Source organism: Siphateles boraxobius, unplaced genomic scaffold (genome assembly GCF_051911475.1).
Source record: "Siphateles boraxobius isolate OS27281-9 unplaced genomic scaffold, OSU_SipBor_1 67, whole genome shotgun sequence".
Taxonomy (NCBI): domain Eukaryota; kingdom Metazoa; phylum Chordata; class Actinopteri; order Cypriniformes; family Leuciscidae; genus Siphateles; species Siphateles boraxobius.
Genome location: NW_027509194.1, coordinates 44842 through 72500, shown reverse-complemented (window position 1 = coordinate 72500; position 27659 = coordinate 44842). Strand labels below are relative to the sequence as shown.

At 37.0% G+C, this 27659-nt stretch overlaps 2 protein-coding genes and 1 pseudogene across 4 annotated transcripts in view; 1 reads left to right on the top strand and 2 right to left on the bottom strand.

Annotated features, from left to right (window-relative positions):
• The window catches only part of thnsl2 (threonine synthase-like 2), a 13352-nt gene extending 6914 nt beyond the window's left edge, over window positions 1-6438 (bottom strand). Inside the window, exons 1-4 of one of the 2 annotated variants that reach the window (XM_077213894.1) lie at window positions 6360-6438; window positions 5057-5280; window positions 2694-2888; window positions 616-768 (exon numbers count right to left, since the gene is read on the bottom strand). In XM_077213894.1, coding sequence (XP_077070009.1) covers window positions 616-768; window positions 2694-2888; window positions 5057-5279 — 571 coding nt within the window. In that variant the 5' untranslated portion in view covers window position 5280; window positions 6360-6438. Of the gene's footprint in view, window positions 1-615; window positions 769-2693; window positions 2889-4383; window positions 4458-5056; window positions 5281-6359 lie in introns of those variants that run through there. The other variant, XM_077213895.1, reaches the window with a different exon arrangement.
• Window positions 6439-8125: 1687 nt separating this feature from the next.
• On the top strand, window positions 8126-20503 carry LOC143722526 (fatty acid binding protein 1-A, liver-like; annotated as a pseudogene). The gene is made up of 5 exons (XR_013196921.1): window positions 8126-8196; window positions 11121-11193; window positions 11273-11445; window positions 12587-12676; window positions 20426-20503. The product of XR_013196921.1 is annotated as a fatty acid binding protein 1-A, liver-like (transcript).
• Window positions 20504-20976: 473 nt separating this feature from the next.
• Window positions 20977-27659, bottom strand: part of LOC143722524 (histone-lysine N-methyltransferase SMYD1-like) — a 30064-nt gene continuing 23381 nt past the window's right edge. Inside the window, exons 9-11 of the mRNA XM_077213893.1 lie at window positions 25752-25915; window positions 22686-22854; window positions 20977-21169 (exon numbers count right to left, since the gene is read on the bottom strand). Of these exons, the coding sequence (XP_077070008.1) occupies window positions 21026-21169; window positions 22686-22854; window positions 25752-25915 (477 nt within the window). The 3' untranslated portion in view covers window positions 20977-21025. The remainder of the gene's footprint in view (window positions 21170-22685; window positions 22855-25751; window positions 25916-27659) is intronic.

The window sequence follows — 27659 nt, the reverse complement described above, 5'->3', positions numbered from 1 at the left end:
ATTACACTTTATTATATATTCACATAGAAAACAGCTGATTTACATTGGAATAATATTTCACAATATTACTGTTTTTTTGTGTATTTTTAATCAAATAAATGCAGCCTTGGTGAGCAGAAGAGACTTCTTTTAAAAACATTAAATATCTTACAGATCCAAAACTTTTGACTGGTAGTGTATATTTGATCAAATGTATAGTAAAAATTGTGAAATATTGTTACAACAGTTTTCTATGTGAATATATAGTAAAGTGTAATTTATTCCTGTGATCAAAGCTGAATTTTCATTATGTTTACTCCAGTCTTCAGTGTCACATGATCCTTCAGAAATCAATAATATGATGATTATCAATGTTAAAAAACATCATATTTCTGTGGAAACCGTCGTACATTTTATTTTTCAGGATTCTTTGATGAATGTAAAGTTAAAAAGAACAGTATTTATTTGAAACAGAATCTTTTGTAACATAATAAATGTCTTTACTGTCACTTTTGATCAATGTACTGTGTCCTTGCTGATTAAAAGCAACATGTCTAACCAAGTTGAGTTCCAAATTTGAAGTTGATATCACAAAAACTGCTGTGTAAAGGTTTCACAGTAGCGCTTCCCGTTTACCTGCGAACACATGGACGTTGTCCGCGGCGCTGGTGGTCATCTGGAGCTCCTGGACTCTGCTGACCCGTCCGCGGGGAAACACCACCAGGATGTCCACTTCACTGAGACCCAACACGCTCCTGATGGCCGAGCCGCCCGTGTCGCCGGACGTTCCTGGAGGAACATCAGCTCTGAATCTCCATCGCAGGACACAGGACACATTCTTCCAGGATTCAGGAGTCAACGCAATCAGAATCAACTATCCTACAGCAACATAGTGTTGTGAGGAATCCATGTGTACCAGATGTGGGCCGGATCTGGGCCGACACTATGTCGCTGTCTGGGATAATTGATTCTGATTGGTCAATCTCATTGTGTTGAATTCTGAATTCCGGAGAAAGTCATAATTGCCAGATTTAAACTCAGAATTCTGGAAAAAGTCAGAATTGCGAGATTTAAACTCAGAATTCCGGAGAAAGTCATAATTGCGAGATTTAAACTCAGAATTCCGGAGAAAGTCAGAATTGCCAGATTTAAACTCAGAATTCCAGAGAAAGTCATAATTGCGAGATTTAAACTCAGAATTCTGGAAAAAGTCATAATTGCCAGATTTAAACTCAGAATTCCGGAGAAAGTCATAATTGCCAGATTTAAACTCAGAATTCCGGAGAAAGTCAGAATTGCCAGATTTAAACTCAGAATTCCGGAGAAAGTCAGAATTCCGGAGAAAGTCAGAATTGCCAGATTTAAACTCAGAATTCTGGAAAAAGTCAGAATTGCCAGATTTAAACTCAGAATTCTGGAAAAAGTCAGAATTGCCAGATTTAAACTCAGAATTACGGAGAAAGTCAGAATTGCGAGATTTAAACTCAGAATTCCGGAGAAAGTCATAATTGCGAGATTTAAACTCAGAATTCCGGAGAAAGTCAGAATTGCCAGATTTAAACTCAGAATTCCAGAGAAAGTCATAATTGCGAGATTTAAACTCAGAATTCTGGAAAAAGTCATAATTGCCAGATTTAAACTCAGAATTCCGGAGAAAGTCATAATTGCCAGATTTAAACTCAGAATTCCGGAGAAAGTCAGAATTGCCAGATTTAAACTCAGAATTCCGGAGAAAGTCAGAATTCCGGAGAAAGTCAGAATTGCCAGATTTAAACTCAGAATTCTGGAAAAAGTCAGAATTGCCAGATTTAAACTCAGAATTCTGGAAAAAGTCAGAATTGCCAGATTTAAACTCAGAATTACGGAGAAAGTCAGAATTGCGAGATTTAAACTCAGAATTCTGGAGAAAGTCATAATTGCCAGATTTAAACTCAGAATTCTGGAGAAAGTCAGAATTGCCAGATTTAAACTCAGAATTCCGGAGAAAGTCATAATTGCGAGATTTAAACTCAGAATTCTGGAAAAAGTCAGAATTGCCAGATTTAAACTCAGAATTCTGGAAAAAGTCAGAATTGCCAGATTTAAACTCAGAATTCTGGAAAAAGTCAGAATTGCCAGATTTGAACTCAGAATTCCGGAGAAAGTCAGAATTGCCAGATTTAAACTCAGAATTCTGGAAAAAGTCAGAATTGCCAGATTTAAACTCAGAATTCCGGAGAAAGTCATAATTGCCAGATTTAAACTCAGAATTCTGGAAAAAGTCAGAATTGCCAGATTTAAACTCAGAATTCCGGAGAAAGTCAGAATTGCCAGATTTAAACTCAGAATTCTGGAAAAAGTCATAATTGGCAGATTTAAACTCAGAATTCCGGAGAAAGTCAGAATTGCCAGATTTAAACTCAGAATTCTGGAAAAAGTCAGAATTGCCAGATTTAAACTCAGAATTCCAGAAAAAAGTCAGAATTGTGAGATTTAAATTCAGAATTTCGGGGGGAAAAAGTCAGAATTACAGGACTTAAACTCAGAATTCCGGAAAAAAGTCAGAATTGAAAAATTTAAACTCAGATTTCTGGAAAAAGTCTGAATTGCGAGATAAATTCAGAATTTCAGAAATTCCGTTGGTCCACACATGGATTCCTCATAGCCCAGATGTGGGCCGGATCTGGGCCGATACTATGTTGCTGTCTGTGTCTGAGACGGACGTTACTCCTTACCTACAAGTATTGTGGCCCGTTTGCGGTCCCTGCGTAAGAAGTACTGCAGGAACTGAGCGGTGCAGGTCATGGCCAGATCCTTGAACGCCAGAGTCTCTCCGTGGAACAGTTCCAGGATGGAGAGAGAATCCTTCAGATGAACCAGTCGCACCGCATCCGGTACGGAGAAGCTCGACAGCGCTTGTGCAATGAGCTCTACAGAGAGACAGACCAGAGGTTTGGAGAGACAGAAACATAAGGTGAAATTAAATCTAAGCTTAATGTTGTTTATATATCTATGTGGTGTTTTTAATATGCTTTAAGACAAACCATGTGTAAATTCATAAGTCGACAGCATTGCTGAGTATTTTCTCCTTAAAACTGCAGTGAACCAAAGACAGTCTCAAAAACACGCTTTGAAATCGCTGGTGTTTCTGACGTCACAAACTACCTTGTAACCAATCAGATCAACGTGTGATCGTCAACGAGTGGATCTCTGATGAGTGAGTGAATGGAGGCGGGGCTCATTAGCATATTCATAAAACCACGCATACTAAATGAGGCAAGGGTGTCGAGTTACATTCAAGATATTTTATGGCATTTTTAAGGAAAATACATTTAAATGTAATTTTGGTGATCAAGTATCAGTTTTAAGGGATAAAATGATTGACTACAGGGGGACTTTCATTTTTAATGTTATCGTTATCGGCCCAATAAGAAAATTGGCTGATAAATTAAAGCCGACAAATAATGTATTGTTTCCTTCAGATGCACACTGTTCAACATGATGCTTTTGAATTGCTTGAAATATGATTGAAATCACAAAAAAAGTAAAATCCAATTCAGTGCAACATGTGCAGCGCAAGTCTGTCATTTAGGCTACATAACATTGTGTGTTACATTGTGTGTTACATTGTGTGTTACATTGTGTGTTGCATTGTGTATTTGGGTCATGGCTTTTAATTCAGAGATTTTTTTTTGTAATCAGGCTCTCAAAATGATTGAATTTAGTTAAAAATTATACAAAATGTTTGATTTATCGGCTAATTTATCGGCTTTCAAATATAAATAATTATCGATACAAAATTGTTCATATCGAGGCATCCCTATAAAATGCATTGTAGCAATGTTCAGGGAAGAAGGAGGCGGGAACCGGCGAACAATCCAATAAACTTTATTTAAAATAAAACAAACAAACCAAAATACCGCCAGTAGCCCCTCGCGGACGACTGCTGGCTAAAATAAAATACAAATACAAAAACCAAACACAACTAAAACACAGGCCTGTTCCTCTCTCGATCATCAACGTCGTCGCTCCTCCTTTATGCTTCCGCTCCTCCGTGAGAGATGCGAGACCGGTGTGCTTCACAGGTGTTGCTCATTCGCAATCGCGCCGTTCTCTCACGTCCCTCGGCCGTCCTGTTCGCCACGTGCATATGTATCTTTTTGCACAGGCTTATTCCTGTCCTGAAGTCTCAGAACCAATGAAGCGTTTTGATGTTTCCACTTTCCATTGCATTGCGGTCTATATAATTTATATACACTTTCCTCAGTATGGTTGTACAGCACACTGTTGAACAACTGTTGTTATTACTGTGATGTGATGTGGTGTGTGTGGTGTGTGTGTGTGTGTGTGTGTGTGTGTGTGTGTGTGTGTGTGTGTGTGTGTATGTGTGTGTGTGTGTGTGTGTGTGTGTGTGTGTGGTCTCACCCTGCAGATGTGCTCTCGGGATCTCCTGCTCAGGGATATAGAGACAGCAGATCTCACACAGGAGCTGATGTGTGTGTGTGTGTGTGTGTGTGTGTGGTCTCACCCTGCAGATGTGCTCTCGGGATCTCCTGCTCAGGGATATAGAGACAGCAGATCTCACACAGGAGCTGATGTGTGTGTGTGTGTGTGTGTGTGTGTATGTGTGTGTGTGTGTGTGTGTGTGTGTGTGTGTGTGTGTGGTCTCACCCTGCAGATGTGCTCTCGGGATCTCCTGCTCAGGGATATAGAGACAGCAGATCTCACACAGGAGCTGGTGTGTGTGTGTGTGTGTGTGTGTGTGTGTGTGTGTGTGTGTGTGTGTGTGTGTGTGTGGTCTCACCCTGCAGATGTGCTCTCGGGATCTCCTGCTCAGGGATATAGAGACAGCAGATCTCACACAGGAGCTGGTGTTGTGTGTGTGTGTGTGTGTGTGTGTGTGTGTGTGTGTGTGTGTGTGGTCTCACCCTGCAGATATGCTCTCGGGATCTCCTGCTCAGGGATATAGAGACAGCAGATCTCACACAGGAGCTGATGTGATGTGTGTGTGTGTGTGTGTGTGTGTGTGTGTGTGTGTGTGTGTGTGTGTGTGTGTGTGTGTGTGTGTGTGTGTGTGTGTGTGTGTGTGTGGTCTCACCCTGCAGATGTGCTCTCGGGATCTCCTGCTCAGGGATATAGAGACAGCAGATCTCACACAGGAGCTGCTGATAGGACAGACTCCTCCAGGTCCTCAGAGTGTCAGCGCTCAGTATCGGGATGTTCTCCGGCATGAACATTCCTCCGTCGGGAGCGTATCCGGAGAACAGCGCGTCTCTGAAGCTGCGGCCCCGAGCGCCGGCACGCGTGCTGCAGTAACGCATCCTGAGGGTCGAGTGAAGCATTCAACGACTCACACACATCTGTGCAGTTTCATAGCACTACTCTCACTCAATACCGACACAACACTTCTTACATACTTAATCTAGCTTAGTTCACGAGCATAACCCAACAATACACGAGATTTTAGTATCATTTAGTACATTCACATGCACAACTTTTGTTTCAATCTGACTGAATTTAGTCTAATTGATTAATCTGAACTTAGTGTTTACATGAACGCTAAACATGCGATCGTTTTTTATCTACTATGTCTATATTTTTTATTATTTTTTTATTACAAATTTTTCCTTGGCAACTAGCTATAAATTTAAAAAAATAATCTCACTAAACACTGAAAAACACAGCTTACATACTTAATCAAACTTATCTTTTTGGCATGAACTAGTTCACATTTAACATGCATAATAACCCAACAATATGATAGATTTATTTTAGTATCATTGAAATACTATTACAGTGAAAGTTTTATATCTTTTCTGTTTTCATTTGAAGTTTTATTAAAGTTTTGTTATTTGCATTTACCTTTTCCCCTAATATGACTACAGTTTTTATACATTTTTATTTCAAATGTTTCCTTTGCAACTCGCTTGAATAAAATAATTATAATTTATTTAAAAATATATTTTATTTCAGTTAATGTTTAGTCAAGTAACAAAATTTTTTTTTTAGTTAACTATAACAACCCTGGTCTATATTAACTAATTTTATTTTCTATTCATAATCTTATGTTGTGTTATCAAGTATGAAGTTACAGAAATGTCTAAGATTGTATATTATATTCCTGTAATTAGAAGTTTTACACTGTAAAAACAACCAAACAAGCAGAAATCATTCCATGATCTTATAAGTTCTCATGTGAAGATCAAAGGTCAGTTGTGCTGACTTAATTAATCCTTCTTTTTCATTTACTGCAGCTGTTTCCAGTTTGTTTTTACTCCTGACTTTACATTCACGTTCGTATTAATTTACATTATTTATGCATTTAGCAGTTAGCATACGTTTTCACCAAAAAGCGATTACATTAGAAGAACACTGAAGTAGTATAAGTTAATAATCAATACCTGACAGACTGAGTGAAGTGTTCGAGTGTGTAATCTACAGTAACTCTGTTTTACTGCAGCTCTGCTCAGTCAGGGACTCAGGGTTGCCAAGTCTGTGTTTTTCCTGTGGGATTTCCTGAAGTTACGCGGGTTGAATGTTTGTCTGACATATTGCAATTATTCTATTTAAACGAAATTCTTGTATTTTATTACTTTAATCATTTTAAATTATATATCAATGATAAAACTATGCTAGATTATTTGTTTTGTGAAGGAGGAAACTTCCTTTGATCTAATTTGTCAATACAAATTCTGTTTTACGATTACTAGTACTAGGCTACTATATAGTGATTTTAAAGTTGAAGTTGTGTATAACGAATAAAAGTGACAATTAAATGTGTATTTTAGGAATGGGCGTAGTTTTGATATATGTGGGACAGGGTCATTGAGTTTTGTTCGTTTTGTTCCGCGGATCTGGCAACCGTCAGCGTCGGGCGGGACTTGGTGAATCGGACGCAATTAGTCTAAATAATAATAATTCTTACTACTTTTGAGATTTACCATATATTTTCAAGATAATTATTGTTAAAGTATTAGGCGGCCTTTTTCGGGTGTAAATTATGCTGTGAAAAGCACGGTGACGTCACTCTCACGTGATTCGTGTTACTCTACACAGCGCCTAGGAGAATAAACCAATCACATTTTTATTTTAGTTTGTGATTACAAGGAGAACGTTTTTTATTTTTTATTTTGCTTGAATGGAATACGAGCATGCCTCAATCAATACAAAACGTTATTCAATTACAAAGAATCCTTCTATTAAACAACGAACGTCAGGACAATGTTTACAGTGAAGTGATTACAGATCTCTGATCATATGACATAATATATAATATAGAAATATAATTATTAAATTCGGTTCAGCCAATATGACATTTTTGACATTGAAATGACAGGAAAGTGCTTAATCAAAAAAGGGATTTCATTAATAATACAATATAGCTGGGATGTTAATAGTATCAGTTTTGCTTGTACGGCAGACCGGGGCTAGTTGTCACACTTTATCTTTTATTTGGGGCGGGTTTATTTTTGAAAGACAGTTTCTGCTTAGACATAAACCTTTAAAACTAGACTACTTTTTTCAAAGGTCATTATTGGCATTGGTGGTTTTATGAAGATCCTTTTAAATCTATGGAAACTTCCCATTGCATAGAATATTAAAATGTTCTTCATACTAAGAAAAAATTGTTCTTTTAAGAACTGATCACTGAAAGGTTTTATGAGGAAACAAATGTTTTTTCTGTGGCATCACTGCAAGAAAAAAACCCTTCTGAAACCTTTATTTGTAAGTCTTCACAATCAATCAATCAATCAATCAATCAATCATTTAAATGAACACACTGTTATTGGTCAGGAAAATATATATATAGCCTACATTTAATGCGTATTGATGTATATTCTTTTCAACTGAATTTAAACAAGTCAAAAACTATTTGTGAAAGTACAAAAATATCAAAACAGTGCAGTGATTGATGAAAGTTATGAATCAGACTCTGTAAAACTGCAATGGTTTATAATATGTATTCTGCGTTTTATTTATTTACTGGAGTTCACTGTTTTCTGAAACTCTTAGAGCTGATTAATCAAAAGTTCACAGCGTTTAATCAAAGTTGTGTGAATGTCTTTATTTCAGAGTAACCTTTGGACATTTATTCCACACTGAAGCTTAATCATAATCTGTCTTTATATAATCATATTGTGCATTGATATGTTTAAAGCCTGATGTAAGAAAACAGCTTGTTGATCCAGAACAGCATTTCTGCGGATCTCCTCGAGCCGATCGGAGGAAATATTCACGGTAAGTCTAACGGTTTTAAATATTACTATTCCAGAACATTCAGAGAAACATTCAAAAGTAGCGTTACATAATGTTTGAAGAATAATACAGTGGAATGTTCCTTTAATGGTCATATAACGATAAGAACTTTTTTTTAATGTTTGAACATTCAAAAGTAACATTTTCATAAATTAAGGGGAATGTTAGTGAAATGTTCTTGTATGTTAACGTGATAAAAACCCAGATGTCATAAAAAGATTTTCATTTGTGCTGAAGTTGAAATATACAGTCAAACCAACATTTATTCAGACACCTTCAACATTTCTCACATTATCACAGTTTATACACTATAGTTTAGAAAATGGTAATAAAATATGACAAGAATATCCGTTATTTGACAGGTTTTGTCCGTCCTTCTGTTAGACTCTCACACATGAATTATGTTGAATATCTGTCAGCTGTTAAATTTAACTACACAATTAGATAATACCAGTTTAGCTCAACCAGTTACCAAGCAATGCTTCATGTTGTTCAGTCTGTGCTGTAAAAAGCTGCATTAGTTATTAAAGAAAAAACACTTCAGCAAAACACGATCAGCTCAAAGTGTCCCAATCATTTTTAGTCCCAATTTTTTTACTGGTATTCACTGTATGAAGAATATTTGTGTATAATATGTCACAGTTTACTTTATTTTGCTCTCCTCGCTTACATAAATGATCTATAGTGTCCTGCACACACTAGTAAAAACATATCAAAAATGATATCTGGTGTCTGAATAATTTTTTGTTTTGACTGTACATGTTTTGCTGATGACTGGAATAAAAGATCAAGCGTAATTAAATAATTAAAGCTTCCTCGTCCTCACACGAGACAGACCAGCTAATGGAAATATGATCTTGTGTTTTACTAACGATCAGTTCCTGATGTCTGTCTTTGTTTTCTCTTCTCTTTCTATATATATATAAAAAGAAATGAGTTACAGTAAACTGGGAAGAGTCACAACACTTGCATATTGTCCTATTGTAAGTTTCACTGCTTCTATTGCTCTCATTTGTAAGTCGCTTTGGATAAAAGCATCTGCAAAATGATTATGTTAATGTAATGTAAATGTAATGTAATGTAAATGTAAATGTAAATGTAATATAATGTAATGTAATGTAATGTAATGTAATGTAATGCAATGTAAATGTAATGTAAATGTAATGTAATGTAATGTAAATGTAATGTAATGTAATGTAATGTAATGTAATGTAATGTAAATGTAATGTAATGTAATGTAATGTAATGCAATGTAAATGTAATGTAAATGTAAATGTAAATGTAAATGTAATGTAATGTAATGTAATGTAATGTAATGTAATGTAATGCAATGTAAATGTAAATGTAATATAATGTAAAGTAATTGAAAGTAATGTAAAGTAATGTAATGTAAATGTAAATGTAAATGTAAATGTAAATGTAAATGTAAAGTAAATGTAAATGTAAATGTAAAGTAAATGTAAATGTAAATGTAAATGTAAATGTAATGTAAATGTAAATGTAATATAATGTAATGTAAAGTAATGTAAAGTAATGTAATGTAATGTAAATGTAATGTAATGTAATGTAATGTAATGTAATGTAAATGTAATGTAAATGTAATGTAATGTAAATGTAATGTAATGTAAATGTAATGTAATGTAATGTAATGTAAATGTAATGTAATGTAATGTAATGTAATGTGATGTAAATGTAATGTAATGTAATGTAATGTAAATGTAATGTAATGTAATGTAATGTAATGTAATGTAAATGTAATGTAATGTAATGTGATGTAAATGTAATGTAATGTAATGTAATGTAAATGTAAATGTAAATGTCATGTAATGTAATGTAATGTAATGTAATGTAATGTAAATGTAATGTAAAGTGATGTGATGTAATGTAATGTAATGTAAATGTAATGTAAATGTAATGTAAATGTAATGTAATGTAAATGTAATATAATGTAATGTAATGTAAATGTAATGTAATGTAATGTAATGTAATGTAAATGTAATGTAAATGTAATGTAATGTAATGTAATGTAATGTAATGTAATGTAATGTAAATGTAATATAATGTAATGTAATGTAAATGTAATGTAAATGTAATGTAATGTAAATGTAATATAATGTAATGTAATGTAAATGTAATGTAATGTAATGTAATGTAAATGTAATGTAATGTAAATGTAATGTAAATGTAATGTAATGTAATGTAATGTAATGTAATGTGATGTAAATGTAATGTAATGTAATGTAAATGTAATGTAATGTAAATGTAATGTAATGTAAATGTAATGTAATGTAATGTAATGTAATGTAAATGTAATGTAATGTAAATGTAATGTAAATGTAATGTAATGTAATGTAATGTAATGTAATGTAATGTAAATGTAATGTAAATGTAATGTAATGTAAATGTAATGTAAATGTAATGTAATGTAATGTAAATGTAATGTAATGTAAATGTAATGTAATGTAAATGTAATGTAAATGTAATGTAAATGTAAATGTAATGTAAATGTAATGTAATGTAAATGTAATGTAAATGTAATGTAATGTAAATGTAATGTAATGTAATGTAATGTAAATGTAATGTAATGTAAATGTAATGTAATGTAATGTAATGTAATGTAATGTAATGTAAATGTAATGTAATGTAATGTAAATGTAATGTAATGTAATGTAATGTGATGTAAATGTAATGTAATGTAATGTAATGTAATGTAATGTAATGTAAATGTAATGTAATGTAATGTAATGTAATGTAATGTAATGTAATGTAATGTAAATATAATGTAATGTAAATGTAATGTAATGTAAATGTAATGTAATGTAAATGTAATGTAATGTAATGTAATGTAATGTAAATGTAATGTAATGTAAATGTAATGTAATGTAATGTAATGTAAATGTGTGCAGCTTCTGATGGCGTTCAGTGGGAAATATCAGCTGGAGTCACACGAGAACTTTGAGGCTTTCATGAAGACCATCGGTGAGACTGTCAGGAGAACAGAACATGATCGCTGTTACTCGTGCGCTCGACACTGATGTGTGTGAGTCTGCTGTTGCAGGACTGCCGTAGGACGAGATCCAGAGAGGGAGAGATGTGAAGAGCATCTCCGAGATCCATCAGGACGGGAACGACTTCAAGGTGACGGTGACGGCGGGGACGAAGGTGATCCTGTACTCGTTCACTGTGGGAGAAGAGTGTGAGCTCCAGACCTTCACTGGAGAGAAGGATAAAGTCAGTCAAGGAAATCAGCAGATCCAAAGAAAAAGAAACATTCCCACTTTATATGAAGTGGCTTTAAGTACTTACATCGAAAAATAATGTACTTATTGTGTTGATAAGTCAACATACATTAATTACACATGCAGCTATTTTCAAAATATAAGTACAATGTAAAAACATGCATGTACACAATAAGTCAATTTTACCAAATTATTAATTTCAATGTAAGTACATGTTATTTAAAGCCACTTAATATAAAGTGGCACTGAAAAATCAAGGCCTGGTTTCACAGACAGGGTTTAGATTAAGCCAGGATTAGGCCTCGGTTCAATTAGGACATTTAAGCTTTTATAAATGTGCCTTAAAAAAACAGTACTAGTGGGCATCTTGAGACAAAACAATGACATCATTTACAGCTCAAACATAAGCCTGGGACTCCTTAAGCCTTGTCTCTGAAATGTTTAATGCATCATTGCGGAATAAAACAATATTATTCATAGAAATTATTATTATTATTATATTTTGGACCAAAATGTGAATAGATAAATAAATAGAGAAGATTGATTTATATGTCTGGAGTGCAATATGAGTAGATTGATTAATTGAACGGATTGACTTATATTGATTTATATTTTTGGAGTGAAATATGAGTAGATTGATTATTCAAGTAGATTAATTAATATTTTTGGAGCGAAATATGAGTTGATTGATTTATATTTTTGGACCAAAATATAAGTAGATTGATTAATATTTTAAGAGTGAAATATTAGTAGGTTGATTCATATTTTGGAGTGAAATATGAGTAGATTGATTAAAATTTTTGGGGGGTGGAATATGAGTAGATTGATTAATTGAGTAGATTGATTCATATTTTCGGAGCAAAATATGAGTAGATTGATATTTTTGGAGCATAATATTGAGTAGATTGATTATCTTTGGGTTGAAACATGAGTAGATTGATTATTTGAGTAGACGAAATCATATTTTTGTCATGGGTGTCAGGTTTTGTGTGATTGATGAGATGTTACAGATCTGCTGATTTGTGTGTGTGTGTGTGTGTGTGTGTGTGTGTGTGTGTGTGTGTGTGTGTGTGTGTGTGTGTGTGTGTGTGTGTGTGTGTGTGTGTGTGTGTGTGTGTGTGTGTGTGTGTCAGACGGTGGTTCACATGGATGGGAATAAGCTGACGGTGTTCGTGAAGGGGATTGAGTCTGTGACTGAGCTGGACGGAGACACTATCAGTAACGTAAGTGGGGACTCATCATCATCATCAGTGTTGAGGAAATTTACTTTTAAAAGTAATGAATTACAATATTGCGTTACTCCCTAAAAAAGTACCTAATTGCGTTACTTAGTTACTTTTTATGAAAAATAATGTGTCACATTACTTTTGTGTTACTATTTCAAACCTGGGCTAGGCTTGCTTGTTTGTTTTTTAATAACATCAAAAAAAGTTATATTTTTGGCAAATGTTAAGGCCCTTTCACACCAAAAGTGAAATTAATAATCCTCAGACTGAAGGAAATGCATATTTACTCCTGTACAGTAGAGTAAAGTAGAGGTAGTGTACAGTAGATTACAGTAGAGGTAGAGTACAGTAGAGGTAGAGTACAATAGAGATAGAGTACAGTAGAGATAGAGTACAGTAGAGGTAGAGTACAGTAGAGTACAGGAGAGATAGAGTACAGTAGAGTACAGTAGAGATAGAGTACAGTAGAGATAGAGTACAGTAGAGATAGAGTACAGTAGAGTACAGTAGAGATAGAGTACAGTCGAGTACAGTAGAGATAGATTACAGTAGAGATAGAGTACAGTAGAGTACAGTAGAGTACAGTAGAGTACAGTAGAGATAGAGTACAGTAGAGATAGAGTACAGTAGAGTACAGTAGAGATAGAGTACAGTAGAGGTAGAGTACAGTAGAGATAGAGTACAGTAGAGGTAGAGTACAGTAGAGATAGAGTACAGTAGAGATAGAGTACAGTAGAGTACAGTAGAGATAGAGTACAGTGGAGATAGAGTACAGTAGAGTACAGTAGAGTACAGTAGAGGTAGAGTACAGTAGAGAACAGTAGAGGTAGTGTACAGTAGAGATAGAGTACAGTAAAGATAGAGTACAGTAGAGATAGAGTACAGTAGAGGTAGAGTACAGTAGAGGTAGAGTACAGTAGAGGTAGAGTACAGTAGAGCACAGTAGAGGTAGAGTACAGTAGAGTACAGTAGAGATAGAGTACAGTAGAGGTAGAGTACAGTAGAGGTAGAGTACAGTAGAGGTAGAGTACAGTAGAGTACAGTAGAGGTAGTGTACAGTAGAGGTAGTGTACAGTAGAGATAGAGTACAGTAGAGGTAGAGTACAGTGGAGGTAGAGTACAGTAGAGGTAGAGTACAGTAGAGGTAGAGTACAGTAGAGATAGAGTACAGTAGAGGTAGAGTACAGTAGAGGTAGACTACAGTAGAGGTAGAGTACAGTAGAGATAGAGTACAATAGAGGTAGAGTACAGTAGAGGTAGAGTACAGTAGAGATAGAGTACAGTAGAGATAGAGTACAGTAGAGATAGTGTACAGTAGAGATAGAGTACAGTAGAGGTAGAGTACGGTAGAGATAGAGTACAGTAGAGGTAGAGTACAGTAGAGATAGAGTACAGTAGAGATAGAGTACAGTAGAGGTAGAGTACAGTAGAGATAGTGTACAGTAGAGATAGAGTACAGTAGAGGTAGTGTACAGTAGAGATAGAGTACAATAGAGATAGTGTACAGTAGAGATAGAGTACAGTAGAGGTAGAGTACAGTAGAGATAGAGTACAGTAGAGGTAGAGTACAGTAGAGGTAGAGTACAGTAGAGGTAGAGTACAGTAGAGATAGAGTACAGTAGAGGTAGAGTACAGTAGAGATAGAGTACAGTAGAGATAGTGTACAGTAGAGATAGAGTACAGTAGAGGTAGAGTACAGTAGAGATAGAGTACAGTAGAGGTAGAGTACAGTAGAGATAGAGTACAGTAGAGTACAGTAGAGCTAGAGTACAGTAGAGATAGAGTACAGTAGAGGTAGAGTACAGTAGAGATAGAGTACAGTAGAGATAGAGTACAGTAGAGATAGAGTACAGCACAGTAGAGTACAGTAGAGTACAGTAGAGGTAGAGTACAGTAGAGTACAGTAGAGATAGAGTACAGTAGAGGTAGAGTACAGTAGAGATAGAGTACAGTAGAGGTAGAGTACAGTAGAGATAGAGTACAGTAGAGGTAGAGTACAGTAGATATAGAGTACAGTAGAGGTAGAGTACAGTAGAGATAGAGTACAGTAGAGGTAGAGTACAGTAGTACAGTAGAGGCAGAGTACAGTAGAGGTAGAGTACAGTAGAGATAGAGTACAGTAGAGGTAGAGTACAGTAGAGGTAGAGTACAGTAGAGGTAGAGTACAGTAGAGATAGAGTACAGTAGAGGTAGAGTACAGTAGAGGTAGAGTACAGTAGAGGTAGAGTACAGTAGAGATAGAGTACAGTAGAGGTAGTGTACAATAGAGCAGGGGTTTTCAAATTTTTTGTGTGTCTGGACCACTATTTGTAATCAAGAATTTTCACGGACCACCTCATAATACACATAATAAAATATATCTACACACAGTCCTTCCTGAATTAATCCGCACCTCTAAATAGGCTTACTAACATTAAAACTATAACTGGTCATCACATCAGTACAACAGCTTGTTAAAAGAAAGTTTACTGCACACAACGGCTGCCACATATTTAATTTTTTTATTTACTCAAGCGCCCGAGGGCATAATCAGGTTCATTTCAGGGATGCAAACATGTATGGTCAAAAAAGAGAGAGGTAATCGAAGCCCTCGCCCCGCGGCAAATATCCAGATACTTACATTGCCGCCAACCCCTGCCACCCCTATAGGCACATATAGTAAAATTAAATTCAAATAAAGTTTTAACAAAAAAAGGTTTTATAAAAAGATAAACCTCACATATTTCAGCCTTTAAATCATTTTTATAAAAAGAATGAGTCAAAAAAAGATAAATTACTTGACATTTACATCGATGCACATTAGCTTAACTTTTATTATTAGCTAATAGTAAAATTCGGTCCGATTTTCCCGTGCCGTCTGTCATTGCTATGCGCGCTCTCCACAGCTTAGTTGTGCTTAGTAGCTAATAGATTTCCACCACCGAAAAACGCTTGCTGTAGCTCTGCTACAAGATTTATTTACGGAGAAGAGAAAAACACACGTAGTGTTTGGGTGCACGTGCATTCTTACATTCTTCATTGACTGAGCTTTCAATGTTTACGGAAAGGATGAAGCTGATTTGTTTGTTTTTGTCACATGAACTGCGGTGCGTTTGCGGCATTATGAAAAGTTGAGGTGTTTTCATATCGCTGCGCCTAAAAAAATGAGTGCGTCACTTCAATTATGAGCCCACTTGCCGCGCGCCTACATGAAATAATGAACTTGAGAGCGCAAAAGACACGATATATGAACGGCCCCTTGATGTGCTACCTCCAATCGAGCGACGTGTTGGAGACCCCAGTAAAAGATACGCACCAAGAAGAAACACTATCGTTTCACGCGTGCGCGCATACTGCTGTTTTGGTGTGCAGTATTCTGATTTGCTTATTTCCTATTTACCTGTTTGGTGGAGGCAATTCAGAATTACTGCTGGTGAAATTATAATCAGACAAATATTTTATATAATGACAAAATATTTGCCTCTGCCGCTTTCCTCTTCAGAGAACCTGTTGCTATCCACCGATCCATGTTGTGGTCTAACGGCACTGAACTTGAACGTCACGGCCGAGCACCACTAGCCTATTTTAGTAATCACACAATAACCAGACAATTTAATTTAAATTTTATATCAATAGAGGCCTACATATTCTTTTTACTTTTTATTTTTTTATGGGGATTCCTGGTAAAATGAAGGTAAAAAATATTATTTTATATTTTATTTTGCCTTTCCACGGACCACCTGCACTACCCTCACGGACCACTAGTGGTCCGCGCACCACAGTTTGGGAACCACTGCAATAGAGTACAGTAGAGATAGAGTACAGTAGAGATAGAGTACAGTAGAGGCAGAGTACAGTAGAGTACAGTAGAGATAGAGTACAGTAGAGGTAGAGTACAGTAGAGTACAGTAGAGATAGAGTACAGTAGAGTACAGTAGAGATAGAGTACAGTAGAGATAGAGTACAGTAGAGATAGAGTACAGTAGAGGTAGAGTACAGTCGTGTACAATAGAGGTAGAGTACAGTAGAGATAGAGTACAGTAGAGATAGAGTACAGTAGAGGTAGAGTAAAGTAGAGTACAGTAGAGATAGAGTACAGTAGAGTACAGTAGAGGTAGAGTACAGTAGAGATAGAGTACAGTAGAGATAGAGTACAGTAGAGGTAGAGTACAGTAGAGGTAGAGTACAGTGGAGGTAGAGTACAGTCGTGTACAATAGAGGTAGAGTACAGTAGTGTACAGTAGAGTACAGTAGAGATAGAGTACAGTAGAGTACAGTAGAGGTAGAGTACAGTAGAGGTAGAGTACAGTGGAGGTAGAGTACAGTCGTGTACAATAGAGGTAGAGTACAGTAGTGTACAGTAGAGTACAGTAGAGGTAGAGTAAAGTAGAGGTAGAGTACAGTCGTGTACAGTAGAGGTAGAGTACAGCCGTGTACAGTAGAGGTAGAGTACAGTAGAGGTAGAGTACAGTAGTGTACAGTAGAGTACAGTAGAGGTAGAGTACAGTAGTGTACAGTAGAGTACAGTAGAGGTAGAGTACAGTAGAGGTAGAGTACAGTAGAGGTAGAGTACAGTCGTGTACAGTAGAGGTAGAGTACAGCCGTGTACAGTAGAGGTAGAGTACAGCAGAGGTAGAGTACAGTAGTGTACAGTAGAGTACAGTAGAGGTAGAGTACAGTAGTGTACAGTAGAGTACAGCAGAGGTAGAGTACAGTAGAGGTAGAGTACAGTAGAGGTAGAGTACAGTCGTGTACAGTAGAGGTAGAGTACAGCCGTGTACAGTAGAGGTAGAGTACAGTAGAGGTAGAGTACAGTAGTGTACAGTAGAGTACAGTAGAGTAAGTAGAGATAGAGTACAGTAGAGGTAGAGTACAGTAGAGGTAGAGTACAGTAGAGGTAGAGTAAAGTAGAGATAGAGTACAGTAGAGGTAGAGTACAGTAGAGGTAGAGTACAGTAGAGATAGAGTACAGTAGAGATAGAGTACAGTAGAGTACAGTAGAGGTAGAGTACAGTAGAGGTAGAGTACAGTAGAGTACAGTAGAGATAGAGTACAGTAGAGTACAGTAGAGGTAGAGTACAGTAGAGGTAGAGTACAGTAGAGATAGAGTACAGTAGAGGTAGAGTACAGTAGAGATAGAGTACAGTAGAGGTAGCGTACAGTAGAGATAGAGTACAGTAGAGGTAGAGTACAGTCGTGTACAGTAGAGGTAGAGCACAGTCGTGTACAGTAGAGGTAGAGTACAGTAGTGTACAGTAGAGTACAGTAGAGGTAGAGTAAAGTAGAGGTAGAGTACAGTCGTGTACAGTAGAGATAGAGTACAGTAGTGTACAGTAGAGTACAGTAGAGGTAGAGTAAAGTAGAGGTAGAGTACAGTAGAGTACAGTAGAGATAGAGTACAGCAGTGTACAGTAGAGTACAGTAGAGGTAGAGTAAAATAGAGGTAGAGTACAGTCGTGTACAGTAGAGATAGAGTACAGTAGTGTACAGTAGAGTACAGTAGAGGTAGAGTACAGTAGAGTACAGTAGAGATAGAGTACAGTAGAGTACAGTAGAGGTAGAGTACAGTAGAGGTAGAGTACAGTAGAGATAGAGTACAGTAGAGGTAGAGTACAGTAGAGGTAGAGTACAGTAGAGTACAGTAGAGATAGAGTACAGTAGAGGTAGAGTACAGTAGAGGTAGAGTACAGTAGAGTACAGTAGAGATAGAGTACAGTAGAGGTAGAGTACAGTAGAGATAGAGTACAGTAGAGGTAGAGTACAGTAGAGGTAGAGTACAGTCGTATACAATAGAGGTAGAGTACAGTCGTGTACAATAGAGGTAGAGTACAGTAGAGTACAGTAGAGATAGAGTACAGTAGAGATAGAGTACAGTAGAGGTAGAGTACAGTAGAGATAGAGTACAGTAGAGGTAGAGTACAGTAGAGGTAGAGTACAGTAGAGGTAGAGTACAGTAGAGATAGAGTACAGTAGAGGTAGAGTACAGTAGAGATAGAGTACAGTAGAGGTAGAGTACAGTAGAGGTAGAGTACAGTAGAGGTAGAGTACAGTAGAGTACAGTAGAGGTAGAGTACAGTAGAGATAGAGTACAGTAGAGGTAGAGTACAGTAGAGTACAGTAGAGGTAGAGTACAGTAGAGATAGAGTACAGTAGAGGTAGAGTACAGTAGAGGTAGAGTACAGTCGTGTACAGTAGAGGTAGAGTACAGTAGAGGTAGAGTACAGTAGAGGTAGAGTACAGTCGTGTACAGTAGAGGTAGAGCACAGTCGTGTACAGTAGAGGTAGAGTACAGTAGTGTACAGTAGAGTACAGTAGAGGTAGAGTAAAGTAGAGGTAGAGTATAGTCGTGTACAGTAGAGGTAGAGTACAGTAGTGTACAGTAGAGTACAGTAGAGGTAGAGTACAGTAGTGTACAGTAGAGTACAGTAGAGGTAGAGTAAAGTAGAGGTAGAGTACAGTAGTGTACAGTAGAGTACAGTAGAGGTAGAGTAAAGTAGAGGTAGAGTACAATGGTGTACAGTAGAGTACAGTAGAGGTAGAGTAAAGTAGAGGTAGAGTACAGTAGTGTACAGTAGAGTACAGTAGAGGTAGAGTACAGTAGTGTACAGTAGAGTACAGTAGAGGTAGAGTAAAGTAGAGGTAGAGTATAGTCGTGTACAGTAGAGGTAGAGTACAGTAGTGTACAGTAGAGTACAGTAGAGGTAGAGTACAGTAGTGTACAGTAGAGTACAGTAGAGGTAGAGTAAAGTAGAGGTAGACTACAGTAGAGGCAGAGTAAAGTAGAGGTAGAGTACAGTCGTGTACAGTAGAGGTAGAGTACAGTAGAGGTAGAGTACAGTAGAGGTAGAGTACAATGGTGTACAGTAGAGGGTGCCGCTCAAACTAACCTTTCCCATTCTGGAATAAAGAACAATAAAGAACACTGTACTCTAGGTGGTGATGGTGCAGTGGATAAGACACATGCCTTTGGTGTGAGAGACCCGGGTTTGAATCCATTGTGAGACACCAATGTGTCCCTGAGCAAGACACTTAACCCCTAGTTGCTCCAGAGGCGTGCGACCTCTTAAATATAGCAATTGTAAGTCGCTTTGGATAAAAGTGTCAGCTAAATGAATAAATGTAAATGTAAACAATAGGATTCAGGAGAAGGAAGTCCAACACTCTTATTTCCAAATTTAATCTAAACTAATTTTCACTTATTAGTATAGTTGAATTAGATAATTGAAAGTCAGCAGCAAAGGCATGGGTTAATAAAGTAAGATTAAATACATAAAGTATATTTGTGTAATTTAATATAGTTAATTATAAAAGATTGCTTAAAATTCTGAGATTGCATTTGGCAGTTTTTATTCATTTTGAGGAATACTGAATGTTTTCGTGCAAGTGAGATGAGTAAATGCCTGCTCACATTTAGTCTTGAACTAAATAACCATCACGTTTACACAGCGTACACACACACACACACACACACACACACACACACACACACACACACACACACACACACACACACACACACACACACACACACACACACACACACACACACACACACACACACACACACACACACACACACACACACACACCTCCTCACTTTATTTCTCTCAACATGGAGACAAAAGAGCTGTCAAAAAACTAGCGTTACTTTTTTTAAAAAGTAATCTGATTACATAACTCAAGTTACTTGTAATGACTTACACCCAACACTGATCATCATCATCCTCATACTGACGCTTTTATGAAACCTGTGTCGTGTGCTTTCAGACTCTCAGCTTCGGTGGAATCGTGTACAAGAGGATCAGCAAGCGAATCTCCTGATCGGCTCACTAGAGCACTGCAAAACTCCTTTTAGTATTTTTGTCTTGATTCCAGTCCAAATATCAAAAATTTAATAAATCAATATGCATTTACTAAACGAGTAAAATGCCATTAGATATTATGTCTTGTTTTCTGGGGAAATATATCAAAATTAAGTGATTTGTTGCTTAAAAACAACATTATCTGCCAATGGGGTGAGAAAAATAATCTTAATTCAAACAGAAACAGGATTATTTTTCTGACCCCATTGGCAGATAATTTTGCTTGTTTAAAGCAAAAACTCACTTAATTTTGATTTCCCCAGAAAAAAAGACATAATATCGTATGGTATTTTACAACTTTAGTAAATGCATCTTGATTTAATATTTTTTTTTATATTTTGACTGAAAACAAGATAAAAATACTGAGTAAGAAAAGCATTTTTTGCAGTGTTTGTTTGTGAATGGCAAATGTTGGTGATTTTCGGGACTAGATTGAATCAAATCTCCACCATGTGATCTGTTGAAAATGCCTTTATTAGAGTGCAGATTCTTGCGTAGATCAGGTTTATGAAGCGGCTTTGATTTGCACTTGTTCTCCAGCGATGCTCATCAGAGGTTTGCTTGAGAGAACAGCTTCCCTCATGTGTTGATAGACGAACTCGTTCTCTTTAAACAGACGAAGCTCCATCTCTGTCTGCGTGCGCATCGCCTGAAAACACACATTTCACATCATCCAAGCTCACAATGCAAACAAACTCTCACAAACCCAACATCAAATCTTTCTCAACCCACAATGACTCTCAGGGAAGTGTCATTTGTGTGTGTGACTTACTCAACTTTGATAGATTTAATTCTGCATTAATTAACATTAATTCTGAATGTTTTTTTCATGCACAGCTCAGTTTTAAGGTCTATTTTGCTTCTATAACATCAGACAAGAGGAAAGAAAAAATCTAAAATACACATTTAAATATTTGATTGCACTTTATTTGCATCTGTGGATTACAAAATGTAATGTCTTAATATTCTGTGATTAATCAACTGGGGAAATGGCGATATCTAGTAGTCTTGCCTTAAAAATAATGTTTTCATTCACTGGAATATCATTACAATAAACTGTAAAATGATGAATTGTGTTCAAATGGTACCAACATTTTGCATTAATTGATATTAAAATGTCATGCTTTCGCTGTCTACAGTCAGAGCCGGCCCGAGCCTCTTGGGGGCCTTAAGCAGGATTTGATTTGGGGGCCCTCCCACTACGCGAAGTCACCTGTGCTTGACGATTATTGACACAAATGTCACGCAATAGTGATACATTATAAATTAATACAGTGAGGTTATGTATTAATACAAAAAAAAATAGGAAAAAATGCCCAATTTTTTTTTATTTAAATTTGACATTAAAACATGTTTGGAAAAATATCTAAAAGTTGAAATTTAAAAGCAACACAAACTAAAATAGATGCCTACTTAAATAAAAAAGTTGTAACTTTTAATTTACTCTTTTACTGACTCTTTGAAACTTCTTAAAACAAACTGTCTCAAAACATATAAAATAAATTATTTGCAAAAGATAATGACGAAACTGAGAAATCAGAAACATAATAAGAGCAAGGGTTCAACAATGACAATTATTGTTGAAAACTGTAAAAATATTATTATTATTTCTCAACTGTCTCAATACAGTGTAACTGTCCTCAAAATCTTTTTTATTATTATAAAAATAAAATAATGCTATTATCTTCCTGACATCATATTTAAGTGACACTTTATGTCTTAAGGTCGTCGTTGTCATCATCATCATCATCATCAGTATTTCATTGATATCGGCCTCATCAAGGTCAAAAGGTCAACTCTGTTACAGGAGGAACACCCCAGACAGCAACATAGTGTCAGCCCAGATCCGGCACACATCTGGCACACATCTGGCACACATCTGGCACACAAGGATTTCACACAGCCCAGATGTGGTCCGGATCTTGGCCAACACTATGTTGCTGTCTGGGACACTGACTTTCCCCACGGTAACATTCAACATCTGGCACACATCTGGCACATATCTGGCACACATCTGGCACACATGGATTTCACACAGCCCAGATGTGGTCCGGATCTTGGCCAACACTATGTTGCTGTCTGGGACACTGACTTTCGCCACGGTAACATTCAACATCTGGCACACATCTGGTACACATCAGCCACCAGTGCAGCTGGTGTTTTACCTCCAGGTCTTTGGTGATGGGATGATGAGCTCCATGTGAGATCAGGAGGATAGCGTATGCGCGACAGATTAGCCCGTGAGCGGCCTCGATCAGCCCTGCGTGCCAGTGTGTGACGCCCGCCCTCATGATGGCCATGCCCAGCTGGGCGTTATTGGGATGGTAAAGCTTCCTAAGACCAGGAACAGGCGAATGATTGTCTGACTGAGCACAGGTGATCAGAATTAAAGAGATTTACAGTAAATCAACAGATTGCTGGATTTCACTGGATGGAAAGAGGTCAGGGCTGGGCTTTACCACAACTGAAAGTTTGAAATAACTATTAAAAGTTTAAAGATAAAATGTTGTGCATGTTTTAACATGTTGCTACCATGTTTTAGCAAGTTACTAGAATGTTTTAACACAATTCAACACGTAACAGACATGTTTTATGAATTGGCACTTTGCTAGCATGACTTAACATGTTTGCTAACATGATTACCATGTCCTAGCATGATTTAGCACACACTGCTAGCATGTTTCTTTTATGATTTAAAACATTGATAGCATGTCTTTACCAGTTGTAGCATGTAGCTAGCATGATTTAGTACGGTTCTAACATGTGGCTTGCATGGTTTTTTTCCCCCAAACCCCTTCAGTGGAAATCCCACCCTGCAGCCGATTCTAAAGTTTTCATTGGTCATGTCATTCACTGTACTAATTGCCTACACCAAACACTGATCCCTAAATCTACCCGTCACTGTAACTTAATCCAATGAAATTGGCTGCAGGGCGGGATTTCCGCTGATGGGGTTTTGGAAAAAAAATTACGTGATGATTTAGTACGGTTCTAGCATGTGGCTAGCAGTACGGTTCTAGCATGTGGCTAGCATGATTTAATACAGTTCTAGCATGTGGCTTGCATGATTTAGTACAGTTCTAGCATTTTGCTGGCAGTACGGTTCTAGCATGTGGCTAGCATGATTTAGTACGGTTCTAGCATGTGGCTAGCATGATTTAATACAGTTCTAGCATGTGGCTTGCATGATTTAGTACAGTTGTAGCATGTTGCTAGCAGTACGGTTCTAGCATGTGGCTAGCATGATTTAGTACGGTTCTAGCATGTGGCTAGCATGATTTAATACAGTTCTAGCATGTGGCTTGCATGATTTAGTACAGTTGTAGCATGTTGCTAGCAGTACGGTTCTAGCATGTGCCTAGGATGATTAAGTACGGTTCTAGCATGTGGCTAGCATGATTTAATACAGTTCTAGCATGTAGCTTGCATGATTTAGTACAGTTCTAGCATGTTGCTAGCAGTACGGTTCTAGCATGTGGCTAGCATGATTTAGTACGGTTCTAGCATGTGGCTAGCATGATTTAGTACGGTTCTAGCATGTGGCAAGCATGATTTAATACAGTTCTAGCATGTGGCTTGCATGATTTAGTACAGTTCTAGCATGTTGCTAGTAGTACGGTTCTAGCATGTGGCTAGCATGATTTAGTATGGTTCTAGCTTGTGGCTAGCATGATTTAATACAGTTCTAGCATGTGTCTAGCATGATTTAGTACAGTTCTAGCATTTTGCTAGCAGTACGGTTCTAGCATGTGGCTAGCATGATTTAGTACGGTTCCAGCATGTGGCTAGCATGATTTAATACAGTTCTAGCATGTAGCTTGCATGATTTAGTACAGTTCTAGCATGTGGCTTGCATGATTTAATACAGTTCTAGCATGTAGCTTGCATGATTTAGTACAGTTCTAGCATGTTGCTAGCAGTACGGTTCTAGCATGTGGCTAGCATGATTTAATACAGTTCTAGCATGTGGCTAGCATGATTTAGTACGGTTCTAGCATGTGGCAAGCGTGATTTAATACAGTTCTAGCATGTGGCCTGCATGATTTAGTACAGTTGTAGCATGTTGCTAGTAGTACGGTTCTAGCATGTGGCTAGCATGATTTAGTACGGTTCTAGCATGTGGCAAGCATGATTTAATACAGTTCTAGCATGTGGCTTGCATGATTTAGTACAGTTGTAGCATGTTGCTAGCAGTACGGTTCTAGCATGTGGCTAGCATGATTTAGTACGGTTCTAGCATGTGGCTAGCATGATTTAATACAGTTCTAGCATGTGGCTTGCATGATTTAGTACAGTTGTAGCATGTTGCTAGCAGTACGGTTCTAGCATGTGCCTAGGATGATTAAGTACGGTTCTAGCATGTGGCTAGCATGATTTAATACAGTTCTAGCATGTAGCTTGCATGATTTAGTACAGTTCTAGCATGTTGCTAGCAGTACGGTTCTAGCATGTGGCTAGCATGATTTAGTACGGTTCTAGCATGTGGCTAGCATGATTTAGTACGGTTCTAGCATGTGGCAAGCATGATTTAATACAGTTCTAGCATGTGGCTTGCATGATTTAGTACAGTTCTAGCATGTTGCTAGTAGTACGGTTCTAGCATGTGGCTAGCATGATTTAGTATGGTTCTAGCTTGTGGCTAGCATGATTTAATACAGTTCTAGCATGTAGCTTGCATGATTTAGTACAGTTCTAGCATTTTGCTAGCAGTACGGTTCTAGCATGTGGCTAGCATGATTTAGTACGGTTCCAGCATGTGGCTAGCATGATTTAATACAGTTCTAGCATGTAGCTTGCATGATTTAGTACAGTTCTAGCATGTGGCTTGCATGATTTAATACAGTTCTAGCATGTAGCTTGCATGATTTAGTACAGTTCTAGCATGTTGCTAGCAGTACGGTTCTAGCATGTGGCTAGCATGATTTAATACAGTTCTAGCATGTGGCTAGCATGATTTAGTACGGTTCTAGCATGTGGCAAGCGTGATTTAATACAGTTCTAGCATGTGGCCTGCATGATTTAGTACAGTTGTAGCATGTTGCTAGTAGTACGGTTCTAGCATGTGGCTAGCATGATTTAGTACGGTTCTAGCTTGTGGCTAGCATGATTTAATACAGTTCTAGCATGTGTCTAGAATGATTTAGTACAGTTCTAAAATGTTGCTAGCAAGATTTAGCACAGTTCTAGAATGCTTTAACAGGTTGCTAGCATGATTTAGCACACAGACTCACGCGTATCCCTCCACCGCGCGCTGTGCGTATCCGGCCGCATCTAGGAACTGCTGCTGGAAGGACAGCGTCTCGCTAGCGATGCTGAGGACGCGCAGCAGGTGCAGGTTTGTGTCTACGAACAGCGGATCCTGCTTCTGCAGACACTCGCGGCAGAGCTTAACGACCTACAGAAGAAGATCAGCGTTAGTGATCGCCACCAGCAGCGCAACTGCAACACTCTTATTTAAACTGCCTTTTATATATTGGACTAATCGAAAATCAACTTTTGATCAGTTTGTCAAAGCAAATAACCATGGAAGTTTGTTTCCGCCACAGAATAAAAAATAAAAAAGGTAATTGCAATTATCTATGAATTGCGTGATATAAAGTCGCAGTTGTCAGAAATAAACACAATTGCAAGAAATAAACTCAGAATTCTGACTTTATAACAAAATTGTGACTTTATATCTTGGAATTCTGACTTTATACCACGCAATTGCGGCTTTATATCACGCAGTTCTGACTATATATCACGCAATTCTGACTATATACCACGCAATTCTGACTTTATAACAAGCAATTCTGACTTTATAACAAGCAATTGTGACTTTATATCACGTAGTTTTGACTTTATAACACACAATTCTGACTATATACCACGCAATTCTGACTTTATATCAGGCAGTTCTGACTTTATATCACGCAGTTCTGCCTTTATAACACACAATTCTGACTTTATACCACACAATTCTGACTTTATACCACACAATTCTGACTTTATATCGCGCAATTCTGACTTTACAACTGGCAATTGTGACTTTATATCACGTAGTTTTGACTTTATAACACACAATTCTGACTTTATACCACACAATTCTGACTTTATACCACACAATTCTGACTTTATATCGCGCAATTCTGACTTTACAACTGGCAATTGCGACTTTATATCACGCAGTTCTGACTTTACAACTGGCAATTGCGACTTTATATCACGCAATTCTGACTTTATAACTGGCAATTGCTACTTTATATCACGCAATTCTGACTTTATATCACGCAATTCTGACTTTATAACTGGCAATTCTGACTTTATATCACGCAATTCTGACTTTATAACTGGCAATTCTGACTTTATATCACGCAATTCTGACTTTATAATTGGCAAATGCGACTTTATATCACGCAATTCTGACTTTATAATTGGCAAATGCGACTTTATATCACGCAATTCTGACTTTATATCACGCAGTTCTGACTTTATAACACGCAATTCTGACTTTATACCACGCAATTCTGACTTTATACCACGCAATTCTGACTTTATACCACGCAATTCTGACTTTATAACTGGCAATTCTGACTTTATAACTGGCAATTCTGACTTTATAACTGGCAATTCTGACTTTATAAACCGCAGTTCTGACTTTATAACTGGCAATTGCTACTTTATATCACGCAATTCTGACTTTATATCACGCAATTCTGACTTTATAACTGGCAATTCTGACTTTATATCACGCAATTCTGACTTTATAATTGGCAATTCTGACTTTATATCACGCAATTCTGACTTTATAATTGGCAAATGCGACTTTATATCACGCAATTCTGACTTTATAATTGGCAAATGCGACTTTATATCACGCAATTCTGATTTTATATCACGCAGTTCTGACTTTATATCACGCAGTTCTGACTTTATAACTGGCAAATGCGACTTTATATCACGCAATTCTGACTTTATAATTGGCAAATGCGACTTTATATCACGCAATTCTGACTTTATATCACGCAGTTCTGACTTTATAACACGCAATTCTGACTTTATACCACGCAATTCTGACTTTATACCACGCAATTCTGACTTTATACCACGCAATTCTGACTTTATAACTGGCAATTCTGACTTTATAACTGGCAATTCTG